Below are 20,609 nucleotides of genomic sequence, written 5' to 3'. Positions count from 1 at the left end.
AAACATATATTTTTTCTCTCTGTGATATGATGGCAGCACAAAGTCATGTCTCATTCATTAAAGTCAAATGTCCCCTTTCTCTTTCTCTCTCTCTGTCTCTCTTCCACACACTCTGACTCAGAAAGCTAGCTTTATTGTAGTCAATTAAATGTTAATCAAAAACAATTTAGCTCCCCCTCCCTCCCCTTTCCCTTACTCGGCTGTGTGATGGCGGCTAGATGGAGTGGCGTAATTGGAAGAGACAGGCTCCGAAAAAAACGAATTAAAGTTTAAAAACCCAGGGTCAAAGTGGCAAGACAGATTCTAAAATGATAACTTTAATTTACTCAAGGGCAAGAGATTGCTGGAGCGTGTGTGTGTGTGTGTGTGTGTGTGTGTGTGTGTGTGTGTGTGTGTGTGTGTGTGTGTGTGTGTGTGTGTGTGTGTGTGTGTGTGTGTGTGTGTGTGTGTGTGTGTGTGTGTGTGTGTGTGTGTGTCACAGGGGTATTTGGGGCCCAACTGTAAGTGCCACTATTGGGTTACCCTTCACCTAGATTTTAAGCCCACTCTATATCCATACTATTTATTCTACTCCAAATCAAATCATATTTGTCACATGCACTGAGTACAACAGGTATACAACAGATCCTTACCGTGAAATGCTTACTTACAAGCCCTTAACCAACAATGCAGTTAGAAATAGTGTTAATAAAATATTTACTAAATAAACAAAAGTAAAACATTTTAAAACTAGCAATAGGTAACACAAGAAATGTACATAACAATAACGAGGCTATTGGGGGTAGTGGGTACCAGTACCAATACCTCCTGGGGTTCAATGTAAGTAGTCAGGGTGGCCGTTTGATTAGTTTAGTTGTTCAGCAGTCAGTCTTGGGGGTAGAAGCTGTTAAGGAGCCTTTTGGTCCTAGACTTGGCGCTCCGGTACCGCTTGCTGTGCGGTAGCAGAGAGAACAGTCTATGACTTGGGTGACTGGAGTCTTTGACAATTTTTTGGGCCTACCTCTGACAGCGCCTAGTATATAGGTCCTGGATGTCAGGAAGCTTGGCCCCAGTGATGTACTGGGCCGTACGCACTACCCTCTGTAGCGCCTCCCGGTCAGATGCTGAGCAGTTGCCATACCAGGTGGTAATGCAACCAGTCAAGACTGTCTCGATGGTGCAGCTGTAGAACTTTTTGAGGATCTGGAGACCCATGACAAATCTTTTCAGTCTCCTGACAGGTAAAAGGTGTTGTCGTGCCTTCTTCACATCTGTCTTGGTGTGTTTGGACCATGATAGTTTGTTGGTGATGTGGACACCAAGGAACTTGAAAATCTCGACCCGCTCCACTTCAGTCCCTTCGATGTTAATGGGGGCCTGTACGGCCCCTCCTTTTCCTTTAGTCCACGATCAGCTCCTTTGTCTTGCTCACATTGAGAGAGAGATTGTTGTCCTGGCACCACACGGCCAGGTCTCTGACCTCCTCCCTATAGGCTGTCTCATTGTTGTCGGTGTTCAGGCCTATCACAGTTGTGTCGTCAGCAAACTTAATGACGGTGTTGGAGTCGTGCCTGGCCACGCAGTCGTGGGTGAACAGGGAGTACAGGAGGGGACAGAGCACGCAAACCTGAGGGGCCCCAGTGTTGAGGATCAGTGTGGTAGATGTGTTGTTGCCTACCCTTACCACATGAGGGTGGCCCGTCAGGAAGTCCAGGATCCAGTTGCAGAGGGAGGTGTTAAGTCCCAGGGTCCTTAGCTTAGTGATGAGCTTTGTGGGCACTATGGTGTTGAACACTGAGCTGTAGTCAATGAACAGCATTCTCACATAGGTGTTCCTTTTGTCCAGGTGGGAAAGGGCAGTGGGGAGTGCGATTGAGATTGCGTCATCTGTGTTCTGTTGGTGCGGTATGCGAATTGGAGTGGGTCTAGGGTTTCTGGCATGATGGTGTTGATGTGAGCCATGACCAGCCTTTCAAAGCACTTCATGGCTACTGACGTGAGTGCTACGGGACGGTAATCATTTAGGCAGGTTACCTTCGCTATCTTGGACACAGGGACTATGGTAGTCTGTTTGAAACATGTAGGTATTACAGACTCGGCCAGGGAGAGGTTGAAAATGTCAGTGAAGACACTTGCCAGTTGGTCCACGCATGCTTTGAGTACATGTCCTGGTAATCCGTCTGGCCCTGTGACCTTGTGAATGTTGACCTGTTTAAAGGTCTTGCTCCCATTGGCTGCGGAGAGCGTGATCACATAGTTGTCCGGAACAGCTGGTGCTCTCATGCATGCTTAAGTGTTGCTTGCCTCAAAGCAAGCATGAAAGGCATTTAGCTCGTCTGGTAGGCTCGCGTCACTAGGCAGCTCGCGACTGGGTTTCCCTTTGTAGTCCGTAAAAGTTTACAAGCCCTGCCACATCCGACGAGCGACAGAGCCAGTGTAGTAGGATTCAATCTTAGTTCTGTACTGACGCTTTGCCTGTTTGATGGTTCGTCTGAGGGCATAGCGGGATTTCGTATAAGGGTCCAGATTAGTGTCCCGCTCCTTGAAAAGCGTAAGCTCTAGCCTTTAGCTCGGTGCAGATGTTGCCTGTAATCCATGGCTTCTGGTTGGGAAATGTACGTACGGTCACTGTGGGGACGACGTCGTTGATGTACTTACTGATGAAGCCAGTGACTGATGTGGTATACTCCTCAATTCCATTGGATGAATCACGGAGCATACTCCAGTCTGTATTAGCAAAACAGTCATTTCTTTGGTCATAAGAGACAGTAGAAGCAACGGTATGAGAAACATTATGTACAAAATTAGTTACAAAACGTGAAAAAAGCACAGTTGGTTAGGAGCCTGTAAATGCCCCCCTCCCCCAACCCCCCTTTAAACCACAGCATCCCACCAGTCTGTGTGTAATTAATCCAATATGAAAATACGCCTGTCTAAAGAAAGATGGGCACTGGGGACGAGGGGGAGGACCGTGGAGTAGATTACAGAGGAGGAGGACCGTGGAGTAGATTACAGAGGGGGACCGTGGAGTAGATTACAGAGGGGGAGGACCATGGAGTAGATTACAGAGGAGGAGGACCATGGAGTGTTACAGAGGGGGAGGACCGTGGAGTAGATTATAGAGGAGGAGGACCATGGAGTGTTACAGAGGAGGAGGACCGTGGAGTAGATTACAGAGGAGGAGGACCATGGAGTGTTACAGAGGGGGAGGACCGTGGAGTAGATTATAGAGGAGGAGGACCATGGAGTGTTACAGAGGAGGAGGACCGTGGAGTAGATTACAGAGGAGGAGGACCATGGAGTGTTACAGAGGGGGAGGACCGTGGAGTAGATTATAGAGGAGGAGGACCATGGAGTGTTACAGAGGAGGAGGACCGTGGAGTAGATTACAGAGGAGGAGGACCATGGAGTGTTACAGAGGGGGAGGACCGTGGAGTAGATTACAGAGGAGGAGGACCATGGAGTGTTACAGAGGGGGAGGACCGTGGAGTAGATTACAGAGGAGGAGGACCATGGAGTGTTACAGAGGGGGAGGACCGTGGAGTAGATTATAGAGGAGGAGGACCATGGAGTAGATTATAGAGGAGGAGGACCGTGGAGTGTTACAGAGTAAGAGGACCGTGGAGTAGATTACAAAGGAGGAGGACCATGGAGTAGATTATAGAGGAGGAGGACCATGGAGTAGATTATAGAGGAGGAGGACCATGGAGTGTTACAGAGGAGGAGGACCGTGGAGTAGATTACAGAGGAGGAGGACCATGGAGTGTTACAGAGGGGGAGGACCGTGGAGTAGATTACAGAGGAGGAGGACCATGGAGTGTTACAGAGGGGGAGGACCGTGGAGTAGATTACAGAGGGGGACCGTGGAGTAGATTACAGAGGAGGAGGACCATGGAGTAGATTACAGAGGAGGAGGACCGTGGAGTAGATTACAGAGGAGGAGGACCATGGAGTGTTACAGAGGGGGAGGACCGTGGAGTAGATTACAGAGGAGGAGGACCGTGGAGTAGATTACAGAGGAGGAGAACCATGGAGTGTTACAGAGGGGGGGGGGTGGAGTAGATTACAGAGGAGGAGGACCGTGGAGTAGATTACAGAGGAGGAGGACCATGGAGTGTTACAGAGGGGGGGGGGGGGCCGTGGAGTAGATTACAGAGGGGGAGGACCATGGAGTAGATTACAGAGCAGGAGGACCATGGAGTGTTACAGAGGGGGGGACCATGGAGTACATTACAGAGGAGGAGGACCGTTACAGAGGGGGAGGACTGTGGAGTAGATTACAGAGGGGAAGGACCATGGAGTAGATTACAGAGGAGGAGGACCGTGGAGTATTACAGAGTGTTACAGAGGAGGAGGACCGTGGAGTATTACAGAGTGTTACAGAGGAGGAGGACCGTGGAGTATTACAGAGTGTTACAGAGGAGGAGGACCGTGGAGTATTACAGAGTGTTACAGAGGAGGAGGACCGTGGAGTATTACAGAGTGTTACAGAGGAGGAGGACCGTGGAGTATTACAGAGTGTTACAGAGGAGGAGGACCGTGGAGTATTACAGAGTGTTACAGAGGAGAAGGAGGGAGTTATCAGAATGAGGCCCTTTGGAGCAATATGGTTATCGGAGAAACTGAGAAGCCTGCAGTTAGGTAGGAATGTGTGTATGTGTGTAAAGTAAGTGTGTGTGTATGTATATCAGTGTATGTGTGTATAATAGAGGGATGGTAGCTGCTACGTTCAGAGGGTCACTCTGTAATCAGTCATCACCCACGCTACGAGTCATCCCCCGCAATCACCCGCTCTGCAACCCTTCTGTTGCCATGGTTACACACACACACACACACACACACACACACACACACACACACACACACACACACACACACACACACACACACACACACACACACACACACACACACACACACACACACACACACACACACACACACAGGTGTGTACCAGGCAAGGAGTGGAGTGGAGCAGAGGTGACCTCAGCGTCGCGTGACTTGTGAACATCACACGGTGGAGTGTTCCATCACCCCAGACCAGGGGGAAGGGGAGGGGGCTTAGTAAATGACACATTATTCAGACCATCACCATGGCGCCACAGATACTGACTCACAGTGCACAGACGCTAGATAGAGGACTGAGGAGAGAGCATGTATGCAAACACACACACATACACTACCAATTTTTGGGGGGGGAATACCTACTCATTAAATGTTTTTTTCTTTATTTTTACTATTTTCTACATTGTAGAATAATAGTGAAGACATCAAAACTATGAAATAACACATATGGAATCATGTAGTAACCAAAAAAGTGTTAAACAAATCTAAATATATTTAATATTGGAGATTCTTCAAATAGGCACCCTTTGCCTTGATGATAGCTTTGTACACTCTTAGCATTCTCTCACCCAGCTTCACCTGGAATGCTTTTCCAACAGTCTTGAAGGAGTTCCCACATATGCTGAGAACTTGTTGGCTGCTTTTCCTTCACTCTGCGGTCCGACTCATCCCAAACCATCTCAATTGGGCTGAGGTCAGGGGATTGTGGAAGCCAGGTCATCTGATGCAGCACTCCATCACAGACAGTGTCACCAGCAAAGCACCCCCACACCAAAACACCTCCTCCTCCATGCTTTACGGTGGGAAATACACATGCAGAGATCATCCGTTCACCCACGCGGTTGGAACCAAAATTCTCCAATTTGGACTCCAGACCAAAGGACAAATCTCCACTGGTCTAATGTCCATTGCTCTTGTTTCTTGGCCCAAGCAAGTCTCTTCTCCTTATTGGTGTCCTTTAGTAGTGGTTTCTTTGCAGCAACTCAAGTATGAAGGCTTGATTTACACAGTCTCCTCTGAACAGTTGATGTTGAGATGTGTCTGTTGATGTGTCTGTGAAGCATTTATTTGGGCAGCAATTTCTGAGGCTGGTAACTCTAATTAACTTTTCCTCTGCAGCAGAGGTAACTCTGGGTCTTCCTTTCCTGTGGTGGTCCTCAAGAGAGCCAGTTTCATCATAGCACTTGATGGATTTTGCGACTGCACTTCAAGAAACTTTCAAAGTTCTTGAAATGTTCCGTATTGACTGACCTTCATGTCTTAAAGTAATGATGGACTGTAATTTATCTTTGCTTATTTGAACTGTTCTTGCCATAATATGGACTTGGTCTTTTACCAAATAGGGCTATCTTCTGTATACCACCCCTACCTTGTCACAACACAACTGATTGGCTCAAACGCATTAAGAAGGGAAAAAAATCCACAAATTAACTTTGAAGAAGGCACACCTGTTAATTGAAATGCATTCCAGGTGACTACCTCATGAAGCTGGTTGAGAGAATACCAAGAGTGTTCAAAGCTGCCATCAAGGCAAAGGGGGGCTACTTTAAAGAATCTCAAATATAAAATATAAACTCAGCAAAAAAAGGCAATCTCAACGCTGTGCGTTACAGGGAAGACATCCTCCTCCCTCATGTGGTACTCTTCCTGCAGGCTCATCCTGACATGACTCTCCAGCATGACAATGTCACCAGCCATACTGCTCGTTCTGTGCGTGATTTCCTGCAAGACAGGAATGTCAGTGTTCTGCCATGGCCAGCCAAGAGCCTGGATCTCAATCCCATTGAGCACATCTGGGACCTGTTGGATCGGACGGTGAGGGCTAGGGCCATTCCCCCCATATATGTCCGGGAACTTGCAGGTGCCTTGGTGGAAGAGTGGGGTAACATCTCACAGCAAGAACTGACAAATCTGGTGCAGTCCATGAGGAGGAGATGCACTGCAGTACTTAATGCAGCTGATGGCCACACCAGATACTGACTGTTACTTTTGATTTTGACCCCCCTTTGTTCAGGGACACATTATTCCATTTCTGTTAGTCTGCCTGTGGAACTTGTTCAGTTTATGTCTCAGTTGTTGAATCTTGTTATGTTCATACAAATATTTACACATCAAGTTTGCTGAAAATAAATGCAGTTGACAGTAAGAGGACATTTCTATTTTTATTTTTATTTGTTTAACACTTTTTTGGTTACTACTACAATGTAGAAAATAGTTTACGGAAAAAAAAACTTGAATGAGAAGGTGTTCTAAAACTTTTGACCAGTAGTGTACACACACACACACACACACACACACACACACACACACACACACACACACACACACACACACACACACACACACACACACACACACACACACACACACACACACACACACACACACACACACACACACACACACACACACACACACACACAGCAGAGAGAGAGAGAGAGAGAGAGAGAGAGAGAGAGAGAGAGAGAGAGAGAGAGAGAGAGAGAGAGAGAGAGAGAGAGAGAGAGAGAGAGAGAGAGAGAGAGAGAGAGAGAGAGAGAGAGAGAGAGAGAGAGAGGCATCAAATGGTCAGCTCTGTAATTGTCAAGCCCTCCCCCTACTTTACCTGTCAATATGACCTCATCATCAGTGACGTCATTGTCCCCGCCACTCTTCAGCCATACACCATCACAACAACACAGTGAAGGTATGGGCCTACTCTGCTTCAGACACAACAGTCATTAACATGGATGTAAACTGTCAAAAGGACAACATGCAGCTTGTCCTTGGGGAAGCCAATTAAAGGGCTCCATTGATTGGAATGTGAAATAGAAAGTGAACCCAGTGGGACTGTGATATAGCTGCAGGTTCACTGTTCAGAGAGTGTGGCACTATTCAGAGGAGGAGAAGGAGAAAGAAGCCCTGGAGCAATGGGTTCCCACAACCTAGCGCCCCAACCCCCCCTCGCCCCCAAAACACCCACAGTCCCCTCTATTGGGAGTCATTGCCAAAGGGCAGCTGTAATACACCAATTTGGAGCAAAGCTTGTTCATTGACTCCCCCTTCCCCCCCTTTTAACTGCGTTCACGTCGATTCCTCCGGATTGGCACGGTGCCAAGTCTTTAAGAAGTCTCCTGGATCGTGCTCCCACAGTCAGGGTAGTAACGCATGCTCCCAAGCACACAGACACACACACAAAGACACACACACACACACACACACACACACACACACACACAGACACAGACACAGACAGACACCACATCTAGGTTTCTCACTAGCAATCAAACTCTCAGTGTTTCAAACTAGTGGCTGGTTACACTTACAATCTCCTTTCACTTATACTAGACTCCATTTCATTGGTGGTTCTATGCTGCTGGTTTTACAGAAGCCATGGCAATGTGGTATCAACCTGTTACACTGCTAAATCACCACAGTGTCATTGCATTTCAATGCCTTTCTATAGAATATACATGTATTGTTAATGGCTTTCTCTATGACTCCAGACTGAAATACATCAGTCTGTTGTGCATACACACACACTGACAGCAGAGCGGTGTTCTCAGCACAATAACAAACTTCCAAACCTGTCTTCACGGAGAGATATCCAATAAGGACCTAATCCAGTCTGGAAACCAACAGGGCCCTGAACAGCTTCCACCCCCAAGCCAAAGACTTCTAAATATTTGACCCTTTATGCACTAACTCTTTTGACTCATCACATATGCTGATGCTACTGTTTATATCTATCCTGTTGCCTAGTTACTTTAACCCTACCTATACAGTCAAATCAAATCAAATGTTATTGGTCACACACATATTTAGCAGATGTCAATGCAGGTGTAGTGAAATGCTTGTGTTCCTAGCTCCAACAGTGCAGTAATATCTACCAATTCACAACAATACACACAAATCTAAAAGTAAAATTATGGAATTAAGAAATATATAAATATTAGGACGAGCAATGTCAGAGTGGCATTGACTAAAATACAGTAGAATAAAATACAGTATATACAGTTGAGATGAGTAAAGCAGTATGTAAACATTATTAAAGTGACTAGTGTTACTGGCCAGTGATTCCATGTCTATGTATACAGGGCAGCAGCCTCTAAGGTGCAGGGATGAGTAACCGGGTGGTTGCCGGCTAGTGATGGCTATTTAACAGTTTGATGACCATGAGATAAAAACTGTTTTCCAGTCTCTCGGCCCCGGCTTTGATGCACCTGTACTGACCTCGCCTTCTGGGTGATAGAGGGGTGAACAGGCGGTGGCTCGGGTGGTTGATGTCCTTGATTATCGTTTTGGCCTTCCTGTGACATCGGGTGCTGGAGGGAAGGCAGTGTGCCCCCGGTGATGCGTTGGGCAGCGCACCACCCTCTGGAGAGCCCTGCGGTTGCGAGCGGTGCAGTTGCCGTACCAGGCGGTGATACAGCCCGACAGGATGCTGTCAATTGTGCATCTGTAAAAGTTTGTGAGGGTCTTAGGGGCCAAGCCAAATTTCCTCAGCCTCCTGAGGTTGAAGAGGCGCTGTTGCACCTTCTTCACCCCACTGTCTGTGTGGGTGGACCATTTCAGATCGTCAGTGATGTGTACACTGAGGAACTTGAAGCTTTCCACCTTCTCCACTGGTGTCCTGTCAATGTGGATAGGGGCGTGCTCCCTCTGCCTTTTCCTGAAGTACACGATCAGCTCTTTCGTTTTGTTGATGTTGAGAGAGAGGTTATTTTCCTAGCACCACTCCACTAGGGCCCTCACCTCATCCCTGTAGGCTGTCTCATCATTGTTGGTAATCAGGCCTACTACTGTTGTGTCGTCTGCAAACTTGATGATTGAGTTGGAGGCGTGCATGGCCACACAGTCATGGGTGAATTGAGGATCAGTAAAGTGGAGGTGTGGTTTCCTACGTTCACCACCTGGGGACGGCCTGTCAGGAAGTCCAGGACCCAGTCAGACCCAGGGCCCCGAGTTTGATGATGAGCTTGGAGGGTACTATGGTGTTGAAGGCTGAGCTATAGTCAATGAACAGCATTCTGACATACGTAGGTATTCCTCTTGTCCAGATGGGACAGGGCAGTGTGTAGTGCAATGGCGATTACATTGTCTGTGGATCTATTGGGGCGGTAAGCAAATTGAAGTGGTTCTAGGGTGCCAGGTAAGGTAGAGGTGATATGACCCTTAACTAGCCTCTCAAAGCACTTCATCATGACAGAGGTGAGTGCTACGGGGCGATAGTCATTTAGTTCAGTGGCTGGTTTCCCTTTGTAATTCGTGATTGTCTGTAGACCCTGCCACATACGTCTTGTGTCTGAGCCGTTGAATTGCAACTCCACTTTGTCTCTGTACTGACATTTTGCCTGTTTGATCGCCTTACAGAGGGAATAACTACACTGTTTGCATTCAACCATATTCCCAGTCACCTTGCCATGGTTAAATGCAGTGGTTCATGCTTTCAGTTTCGTGTGAATGCTGCCATCTATCCACTATTTCTTGTTTGGGTAGGTTTTAATAGTCACGGTGGGAACAACATCCCCTATACACTTCCTGATGAACTCAGTCACCGGGTCCGTGTATACATCAATGTTATTATCCGAGGCAACCCGGAACATATCCCAGTCCACGTGATCAAAACAATCTTGAAGCACGGATTCCGATTGGTCAGACCAGCATTGAACAGACCATAGCACGGGTACTTCCTGTTTGAGTTTCTGCCTATAGGAAGGGAGGAGCAAAATGGAGTTGTGATCTGATTTGCAAAAGGGAGGGCGGGGGAGGGCCTTGATGGCATCCCGGTAGAGAGAATAGCAGTGGTCGAGTGTTTTCCCAGCACGAGTACTACAGTCAATGTGTTGATAGAACTTCAGTAGCGTTTTCCTCAAATTTGCTTTGTGAAAATCCCCAGTTACAATAAATGCAGCCTCAGGATATGTGGTTTCCAGTTTTTAAAGTCCAGTGTGGATATCTACCCTGCACATCGACTCAGTACTGTTACCCCGTGTATATAGCCAAGTTACCGTTACTCTTTGTGTATTTATTCCTTGCATTATTATTTTTCTACTATTTATCTTATTTTTCTCTCTGCATTGTTGGGAAGGTCCCATAAGTAAGCGTTTCACTGTTATTCTACACCCGTTGTTTACGGAGCATGTAACAAATAAAATTTGATTTGATTTAATGGATTTGTTCGCCCACTTCTTTCTTTCTCTCCCTCCCTCTATCCCGCTCTCCCTCCCTCTATCCCGCTCTCCCTCCCTCTATCCCGCTCTCCCTCCCTCTATCCCGCTCTCCCTCCCTCTATCCCGCTCTCCCCCCAGTGTCCTCCTCCTCCTCCGTCATGATAAGACCCCTAATCATTGTCGGACTGGTGAATCAACACATTCAGCATGCAGAGGGAGGGGAAGCCCATTAAAATGATCATCACCATCTATCTCTGCTGGTTTATAAAGTGACCGTTTCATATACGCCCTCGGACCAAATGGGGGTTGGAGGTGGGCTGGGCAGACAAGGGAGGGGAGTGTTGGAGGTGCTGGTGGAACACAGGGACAAATCTAAAACATTGCTAAACAGAGACAAAAGGCAGACAATTGCTACCTGGGGCCTGGGGAAGTCTAATGTACTGTAATAACAGTCTAATATAGTGTAATAACAGTCTAATATACTGTAATAACACAGTAATAAATGACTTTGAACAAATGAAAGAATTAATTATAGTTTCATTTCCCATAAAATAATGATTCTCTACACACACAAACTAATCCTTGAAAGGGGAGACTGGGTGAGTGTGCGTGAGGTGTGTTAAAGATAATGAACAGATGTGTCTGTGCCTGTCTGTGTGTTCTGGAATGTACTACACAGTACCCATGTAACAACAGGAAGATTGGGAGGATTTCCTTATGTACATTTATGTGTATATGTGAGTCTTCATTCATGTGTTTATTAAACAACAGTGTGTGTGTGTGTGTGTGTGTGTGTGTGTGTGTGTGTGTGTGTGTGTGTGTGTGTGTGTGTGTGTGTGTGTGTGTGTGTGTGTGTGTGTGTGTGTGTGTGTGTGTGTGTGTGTGTGTGTGTGTGTGTGTGTGTGTGTGTGTGTGTGTGTGTGTGTGTGTGTGTGTGTGTATTAATATCCCTGCATCGTCAGTGACATAACTGAGCCTGAGACTTGGGCTCTGCTCTGCAGCTGTTAAGGGGGGCTGGACTCTGAGCTGAGCTGCCTGTAGCATCAGGCTTAAGTAACACAGAGGCCCAAAGTTCACTGGAGCAGCGCCAGGAACACACACTCCTTAACCACGCACAGAGGTACACACAGACAACTTAACCACACACACAAAGGAATACGCACACACAGAGAAAGGCGTACACACACACAAACTTAACTGCACTAGAGGTCCTATTTTGGTCTCTCTCTCTCTCTCTCTCATACCACAGCTACTCTTAGCACACATTTCAACAGCACTCTTGAATGCACACATTTCATTCACTCTTGATTGCGCTAAACTGAAGATTTATTATGATTGTGATTGATTGGTTATCTATATAATGCAGCTATGTTTTGTGGTGCTAGGCATAGGCATGTGTCAAGAGCAGGTCATAAGACGTGACCCAGAGCGTCCTGGGTGAGGTCAGTCAGTGAGAGCAGAGGAACCCACAGGGATTACTAGGATTTGCTGAGCAAATCTACTCAACAAAGCCAGCTTTCCCACCGCACATGTATGAAACCTAAGCTGACAAACTAACCACCCTGTCCTGAAACCCAAGAGCGTCTGAGAGTGAAATCACAAACTGAAAGCAGGTCTGTCAGAACACCATGGTTGCTATAGGGCCTTGTGAACACCTGCCACTAAAGCTCTTCTCTAGTTTCATTGGTTGTCAGTAGCCATGCCATGTTGATACCTTAAAGCTGGTGGCGTTGGTTGTCTTAATGCATTGGCCTGATATAACTTGCCTGCTCCTAAGAACTCGGGAATGCGCCTGTGGGACTTTGTGGTGCTTAGCGAGCGCTGGTTATAGCAGGCCAAGAGCTCTCTGTCATAAATTGTGGCTGTCATTGGCTGTGCTTTCTGTGGGCTACTATAGGCTATTCTAAAATGAACAGGTCAGATTAACACAGATCCCCCTTAAAGGCTAATCGACACATCAAAACATTTCAAAAGCAGCAACAGCTGGAGTCTGTGATCAAAACGTGTAATGACAGAACTATAAAAGGCATAGCCATGGGGATGTGGTAACAACATCTATGTTCCGGCGTCCTGCCTGTTCCATATTTTTTTATCAGGCACTGAAACATGAGCACCCCACCCGCCTGACCGTCCATACCCCAAATTCCTTGGGCATCAGCCCCGCAGGGTGGCAAATGAACACAGCCTGTCTGGTCCCTCCCATACAGCGCATGTTCCAGCAGCCCACCCAACCGCCACAGGAGCACAGATAACTCATCCCCGCCTGATAACTGATGGCCTTTTCGGCCAACGAGACAAGTCCGCGGGGCCGGGGCCCTGACGAAGTGAGATCCGATCCGTGACCTATGCTCTTTAGCCCCACACACCCCCTCATTCTCTCCCCAGGCCCGGGACCCATATGTCCTATGCCTCGTTCCTGGTTAGGGTTAGGGTTACATTCCCTTTGAAGGTAGTCTTACTCCCGGCTGTTCACCCGACCTGGCGGCATCCCAAGTCGTTATGTAATTCCCCAACTGCATTATGAACAACATTGGCAGTACAGTATCCTACCTGACCCAAGAGATATGCTAATTCCTGAGCTTTAGGCCTACATAACAAATATAGAACTTTACACAGGGCCTGCCCTGATAGGCCTACATAACAAATATAGAACTTTACACAGGGCCTGCCCTGATAGGCCTACATAACAAATATAGAACTTTACACAGGGCCTGCCCTGATAGGCCTACATTCACTTGTTGAGGCAATAGAGGCATAAATAGTTCATTCTGATCTGACAGTTGAACCACTTCTGGACCAGCAATGTTTGTTCTTTACTCTGAAGTTGGGATTCATTGTAGGACTGTACATTCTATGATTTATGTCATTCTATCAATATTTTGGCATAGTCATTCTAAATAGGTTACAGAGTAGGCCCCCTCCATGTGACAGTATAGATAGGCTACACTCGAAGTTGAGTGACGCCTAATTCCAAAAGAGGGAGAGAATGTGTGTATGTGTGTGTGTGTTTAGAAACAAAGAGAACATCCAAAAGTACAAATTCTCAAGACCCATGTGTTTCTTGTTATTGTTGTTGTTTTGATGACAGTGGATGGGAGGTGGGGGGAATGAATGAGTGTGGAGGAGAGGAGGAGAGCGTTTGTCGCTTACCTTCCACCCAGCCGAACTGTTACTGTCGCCTTTGTCTTTGAAGTACGGCACACATCTCACCATCCAGTCATAAATCTGAGACAGAGTCAATCTCTTGTCCGGCGTGCTCTCTATGGCTTTGGTTATCAGGTCAGCATATGATAGATTCCCCCACGCGTTCCTGCGCGACGAAGACTTCCGTGGAGTCTGCGGACCCGGGCCGCTGGTGCCGAGTGCGCCCGAAGTGGTCGTGGGGGAGTGGGAGGAGAGCGGGGAGCCTCCGTTCTCCTGTCCGGACAGCAGTCCTTCGGCCGTAGGGCTGTTGCTGTTCTGGTGGTCTGCTCCCACGTTGGTGCCATTGACGTTGATGGCCATGGACGTGGCATGTTGTTCCTCTTCGTCATCCTCTTCCTCGGGTATAATGTCAGTGTCGTTGCTTTCTGGTTTCCCCGCATTTGACTCGGGTCGGGGCAACGGCCAGGTGCACGATCTTGGCCGTTTTTGTGGCTCGAAGTCTGGGTCTATGGCCACGTCCAACTCATGGAGAGGGCTGGGAGTTGGGATCTCGGCCATCTCTCCTTCAATTACTAGCTCGTCCCCGTTGCCCGCTGATAAAGTCAGTAGATAAGTAGTGGAGAGCTGTCAAAGTTGCATTCCATGAATGCACGCCCCCGTCCTTTGTTGCTATTCCAGACCAGCAGTCCCCAAGGGTCACTGCAAACTCCGCGCGAATTGCTAAATTAAATCCTCGGTATTACAAAAAGAGCACCAATGTGCTGTTCAGGGTGGATTTAAAACGTAGAATGTCGTGGACTATTATAAATGTATTAACACCATAACTGGTAAACTATGGCTATTCTCCTTAGCTCAAAAAGCAAGCCACGGCTACTTCACGTTTGACAATCGCAACAGTTCAGAACGGGTTGCTGCATATTCATGGTATTTCTCCTCGACTGGAGCAATGGTAATAATAACAGTATAGTGTGTACAGTTCGGTTCACGAGTAAATTATAAACGGTGTACCACGTGTTCGTTCATCAATGAGCGGTTACGCGTTCCTTCCTTGCACGTTCAAGATCAAATCCCGCACTGATTCAAAATAACTGAATACACCTATTGCCACAGTGAAAGTGAAGCTGTGGCCAGGACACAGTGCAGCCCCCTCTACGTTCAGGGCTGCCACGGATAAACGCGCTATGGTGAATTAGATGGCTGCAACACCAGCGATTAATTCCCGCATAGTTCTATTCCAATTGTCATTGCTGCCATTTGAACAAACTCCCTTTCGCATCCAAGTCCTTTTTACTACCGGACTGCACACAGGAAACCTGCGTTTGTTGTCAGTGTCGACAAAAAAACGAAAAGGAAAGGAATAACCGAAAATGATATCTCAGTCTATTCAACGTCGCCTCTACTGACCACGCATCACAGTTGGTATGGAAAACGAAACGCCACCTCACTCTCAGTTACAGTAGCCTATCTCTCCAGCAGCACACATAAACACTAACCTATCTGCTTAGCATATTCCGTCTTAAGACAGCCCTCAACAAGCTCGAAGTTATACAGCAACAGCAGCAATAGGCTAGTAGTGTTGCCACCCCCACCGAAAAGGCAAGCCCCCTGGATTCGGTATACGAGATCGTCCTTTAAAGAGACACGGCTCCTAAACAGTCTACAGCATGTGCGCACTAAAGCAGTGGAGGCTGCTGAGGGGAGGACGGTTCATAAAAACGTCTGGAACGGAGCAAATGGAATGGCATCAAACACATGGAAACCATGTTTGATATTTGATACCATTCCACCAATTCTAATTCCGCTCCAGCCATTACCACGAGCCCATTCTCCCCAATCAAGACGCCACCAACCTCCAGTTGGGGCGCACAGGCATGTCAAGGCAAGAAGTGTGTGGAAGGGACACATGTCCCGGCATGTTGACGGATACAGAAATAGACAGACAGATCATCATAATATTATTTTACACCGATAAGAACACAAAGAATATTCAAAGTTGGACAGAGGACATTCATATTTAATTCCAAATAATTGTATTGCTCCTTCTGGAAATGTTTACAATTCATAAGCTAATGACACAGGCTACATTAGAACAATAATTTATACATATTGTTGACATATATTATTATTGCCACTTCCTCTGTAGCACACTATTACAATGTAACAACTGACATACACATGTGTAACAACATAGGCAAATACCAGCAGATGTGTTTATTTTCCTCGTGTTGGGTATTACACTTCGTTCATGACATGCACATGTCATGCATTCTATCAAATATGTCAATGAAAGTCTTTCAGTCAAGTTGAGTAATTTTATTTTAACAGTCTCTTTAAAAATGTCTATAACTTGTCCCTTTATTCCGTGAGCATGGGTGTCAATCAATCGCGACAGCGCGCGCAGAACACGCCCCCTTCAAGACAGATCGACCGCTTCAAACATATGACGTCATTCCATTTATAATCAAGAGATAAGGGAAGAAATCCTATACGGTTCTCCGTTCTGTAAAGTGATGCTTCGGAGTGATCTCCCTTCCCCCACCACCTCCCTCCTTGTCTGTACGAAAACATCAGCAGTAGCCAGCCTACGTACGTCTTTGTTCCAGGGAAGATGTTGTGTAAATTGCCGGTCCACCTTGCAGGGACACGCGATCTCGATTTCTGTAATCTGTACAGAAATTATCGTGTTCCACCTGTGCGAACTGCGCTGTATTCATCAATGAATTCATGGAACGGTTGTTATTGATTATGACTGGATAATAACAATCCGATATAATAGTTCAGAGAAAACACGCACACATCCTGCAAGGCATTACTTGTGTAGTTATGGCTTTGAATTTCACATGGAAAACATCCACACTATTTCATTTATTATGATAACAAAGGAAATAGATACACATGCATACAAAACGAACACAAGAACACACAGTTCCTCTTTGTTCCTCCTGTCCCAGCTATATAAAGAGGATTGGCTGATTCAGCAGTTTGGTGCCTGTGAATAGCCGCTGCAGCGGAGGGTTAACTGCGGGGTGATGTCACCTAAGTCCTAAGGCTGTACCAATCACCTGGAGCTCCTAACAGTCTGAAACGGCCCGACCTAACTTGGCACAATGTTTTTAGGCATCAGAGAGAGGAAAGGGACACAGGAGGTGGATGAATGAATGCTTCTTCTGTAAGCTGGTGTAAGAGGACAGTGTAAAAGAGAGAGAGGAGAGACAGAGCAGGGAGAGAGAGAAAAGGTGTGACAGGTAGTCTTGCTGCTTGAATTGAAAACAGTGTCATCCTTCAGGGGTGTATTTATAATGATCACATCACAGCATTGTCAGATGAGTCATTTCAGGCCAAGAACATGTATAGCTGTTTGAAGTGCGTAGTTTCATTGCTCCTGTCACTTTAATCTATCCCCACCTGCTGTGAACTCTGATGTCACTCACCACATCACAGGAACCAGCTCAACAAAGACTTCCATTCAGTGTCCCTAAAAGAGTGAACACATCAACAGGATAGTTGTCTGCACAGTAGGGAGCCGTTCGTTCACTTGCTCTCGTTGCAGTGTGTTATAGGGGTCACAGGTCTTGGAGAATGATAGAGATAACATCATTGTATCGTCGCATTATTTTGGGCTCCCGAGTGGTGCAGCGGTCTAAGGCACTGCATTTCAGTGCTTGATGCGTCACTACAGACACTGGTTCAAATTCAGGCTGTATCACAACCAGTCATGATTGGTAGGGCGGCGCACAATTGGCCCAGTGTCGTCCGGGTTTGGCCGTTGTAGGCCGTCATTGTAAGAATTTGTTCTTAACTGACTTGCCTAGTTAAATAAAGGTAAAAATAAAATGGCAACTGTGTGTGTAATCTCCATTCTGAAGTAGTCAATTTCATTTGACTACTTCTATGAGTTGGCAAACAAACTGAAAGGGTGCATACTGCCACCTAGTGTTTGCTCACGTGTATAATTCATTGGCTGAGCCCTCCTGGTGACCTGGATGGAATCATGTGATCCTTCCTTAACCCATAGGATGTCCCACCCAGTTGACTACTTTAAAATGGTGGAAGCCCTCAATGGCAATGTCCATGCCAAAACAGGTTTTATCCATCTAGAACCCTCTAACTATGGGTCCTACGTACTTCAATAAGATATATTAGTGACTCTCTCTCCTCCACCCCCACCCAGAACACACTGTTCCTAACACTTCATTACCCCTCAAAGGCCGATGATGACCTGAAATATTGTTTGTGTCATTACCTCCCTTGTGACCCTAATTCTATTATTGAACCAGTAGGCTCCCATTAGAGAGGGGCCGGGCCACAAAACCATCTAGTTGTAACTACCCATAATCTGACCCTCAAAGCTTCCAAACTGTCCCCTTCCTCACATCTTGATCACTTCACTCTCCAACCCTCCACCCCCCGAACCCCTCTCTCAAACCCTACCTCCACCTCTATGTGCCATCCACCTCTTTATCATGTCCCCTACTACAACCAGTCAGTGGCAAGTGTAATGTTGTGTACTGGCCAGGATCCCTGCTCACAGGACCAGAGGACTGTAGCCACCCCTCTGTGCCAGCGTGAATCATCCAATTAAGATGTACACAAAGGAGGGTGGCCATCTCTGTTTGTGTCTGATGTTTTCCCAAACAGCGTAATGCTCTGATTGGATTAGAGCCCTCGGAATAGACCGTGATTGATTTTCCCTTAATTGAGAGTTATGGTGGAATCATAGACTTCGATAGACATCACGTCATTGTGTCTGCCCCATTGTGGCGTCTGTGACAGCATGGACAGCGCCATTGACGTCATCTCCATTTTGAAGTAGTCAAATGCTCTTCTTCTACTACTTCTGAGTCGTAAACAAACTGAAAGGGTGCAAACAGCCACCTAGAGTGTGTTGTTTGAACAGGTATAAATACAAGGTTGGAGATTTACTGCCACCTGCAGTTATGAAATGTTTCCTCACAAGTATAATTAATTGGCTGATCCCTCCTGGTGACCTGGATGGAATCATGTGATCCTTCTCTAACCCATAGGAAGTCCCACCCAGTTCACTACTTCAAAATGGTGAAAGTGTTCAATGGCGCTGTCCATGCTAAAACAGGCTTTTGGACACTAGAGCTCTATATCTATCTCTATTGGTGGAATAGACTGGAACTTACAGCTAACAAACTGACACACACACACGTCCGGTGGCGTTTTGATACTTACCAGGGAGTTGATAAGAGATAGTATATCTAATATATGTGATGTGTCCTGTTACTTCAGCTCAGCAAAGAATTCCATTCAGTGTCCCTAAAAGAGCGAACACATCAACAGGATAGTTGTCTGCACAGTAGGGAGCCGTTCGTTCACTTGCTCTCGTTGCAGTGTGTTATAGGGGTCACAGGTCTACAGCAGAGGCCTACCTTGGAGAATGATAGAGATAACATCATTATATCGGTCACATTATTTTGGGCTCCCGAATGGCGCAGCAGTCTAAGGCACTGCATCTCAGTGCTAGAGGTGTCACTACAGACCCTGGTTTGATTCCAGGCTGTATTACAACTGGCCATGATTGCGAGTCCCATAGGGCTGTGCAGAATTGGCCCAGTGTCGTCTGGGTTAGGGTTTGGCTGGGTTAATCCTTCATTGTAATTAAGAATTTGTTCTTAACTGACTTGCCTAGTTAAATAACATTTAAAAAACTGGATGAAGCCATTAGAAGCAATAATAACAAACCTCTTGGTCATCACTTACCCTCTGTTGCCATCTTGTGGTAAAACGTTAAACATCAGCTCAGTGTTTCAGTGTTTTTTTTGCTTCAGCTCTGTGTTCAAGCCATACCGGCTGTAACCTGCTTGACCATTTGAATAGACTGTGGCATCTAACACATCCAATATTTATCCAACACACAATGGTGAATAAATGATGGCATCTGAGCTCAGTGTTGTAGTCAGTGGTGCCACTTAGGCCAGCAGCATATCCCACTGCAGCGTTGGTCCTGGTCAATCCCTAGATGGGAAACCAGATGCTGCGGGAAGTGGTGTTGGAGGGCCAGTAGGAGGCACCCTTTCCTCTAGTCAAAAAAATATCCCAGGCCAGTGATTGGGGAGATTTCCCTGTGTAGGGTGCTGTCTTTTGGATGGGACATTAAATGGGTGTCCTGACTCTCTGTGGCCAATAAAAGATCCCATGGCACTTATTGTAAGAGTATGGGTGTTATCCCTGGTGTTCTGGCTAAATTCCCAATCTGTCCCTTATGCCATCACAGTTACCTAATCATCCCCAGTTTACAATTGACTCATTATCCCCCTCCTCTCCCCTGTAACTATTTCCCAGGTTGTTGCTGTAAATGAACATGTGTTCTCAGTCAACTTACTTGGTAAAATAAGGGTTCAATTAAAAATCTCACCCCACTCAGCTTTAGGATCTTAGTGAAACATTCATTATTGGTTTTGGGTGTGTTAGGCCAAGGCCAGAGTGACAACCCCCAGGGCCAGGCCTGAGCAGCCCAGCAGC

At 46.6% G+C, this 20,609-nt stretch overlaps 1 protein-coding gene across 1 annotated transcript in view; it reads right to left on the bottom strand.

Annotated features, from left to right (window-relative positions):
* foxo3b (forkhead box O3b) overlaps positions 1-15,721 on the bottom strand; it is a 73,885-nt gene extending 58,164 nt beyond the window's left edge. Inside the window, exon 1 of the mRNA XM_071413015.1 lies at positions 14,127-15,721. Coding sequence (XP_071269116.1) covers positions 14,127-14,678 — 552 coding nt within the window. The 5' untranslated portion in view covers positions 14,679-15,721. The remainder of the gene's footprint in view (positions 1-14,126) is intronic.
* Between the last annotated feature and the right edge of the window lie 4,888 nt (positions 15,722-20,609).

Source organism: Salvelinus alpinus, chromosome 8 (genome assembly GCF_045679555.1).
Source record: "Salvelinus alpinus chromosome 8, SLU_Salpinus.1, whole genome shotgun sequence".
In the NCBI taxonomy this organism is placed as follows: Eukaryota; Metazoa; Chordata; class Actinopteri; order Salmoniformes; family Salmonidae; genus Salvelinus; species Salvelinus alpinus.
Note: the sequence above shows the minus strand (reverse complement) of the source record. Positions and strands in the feature narration are given on the sequence as shown.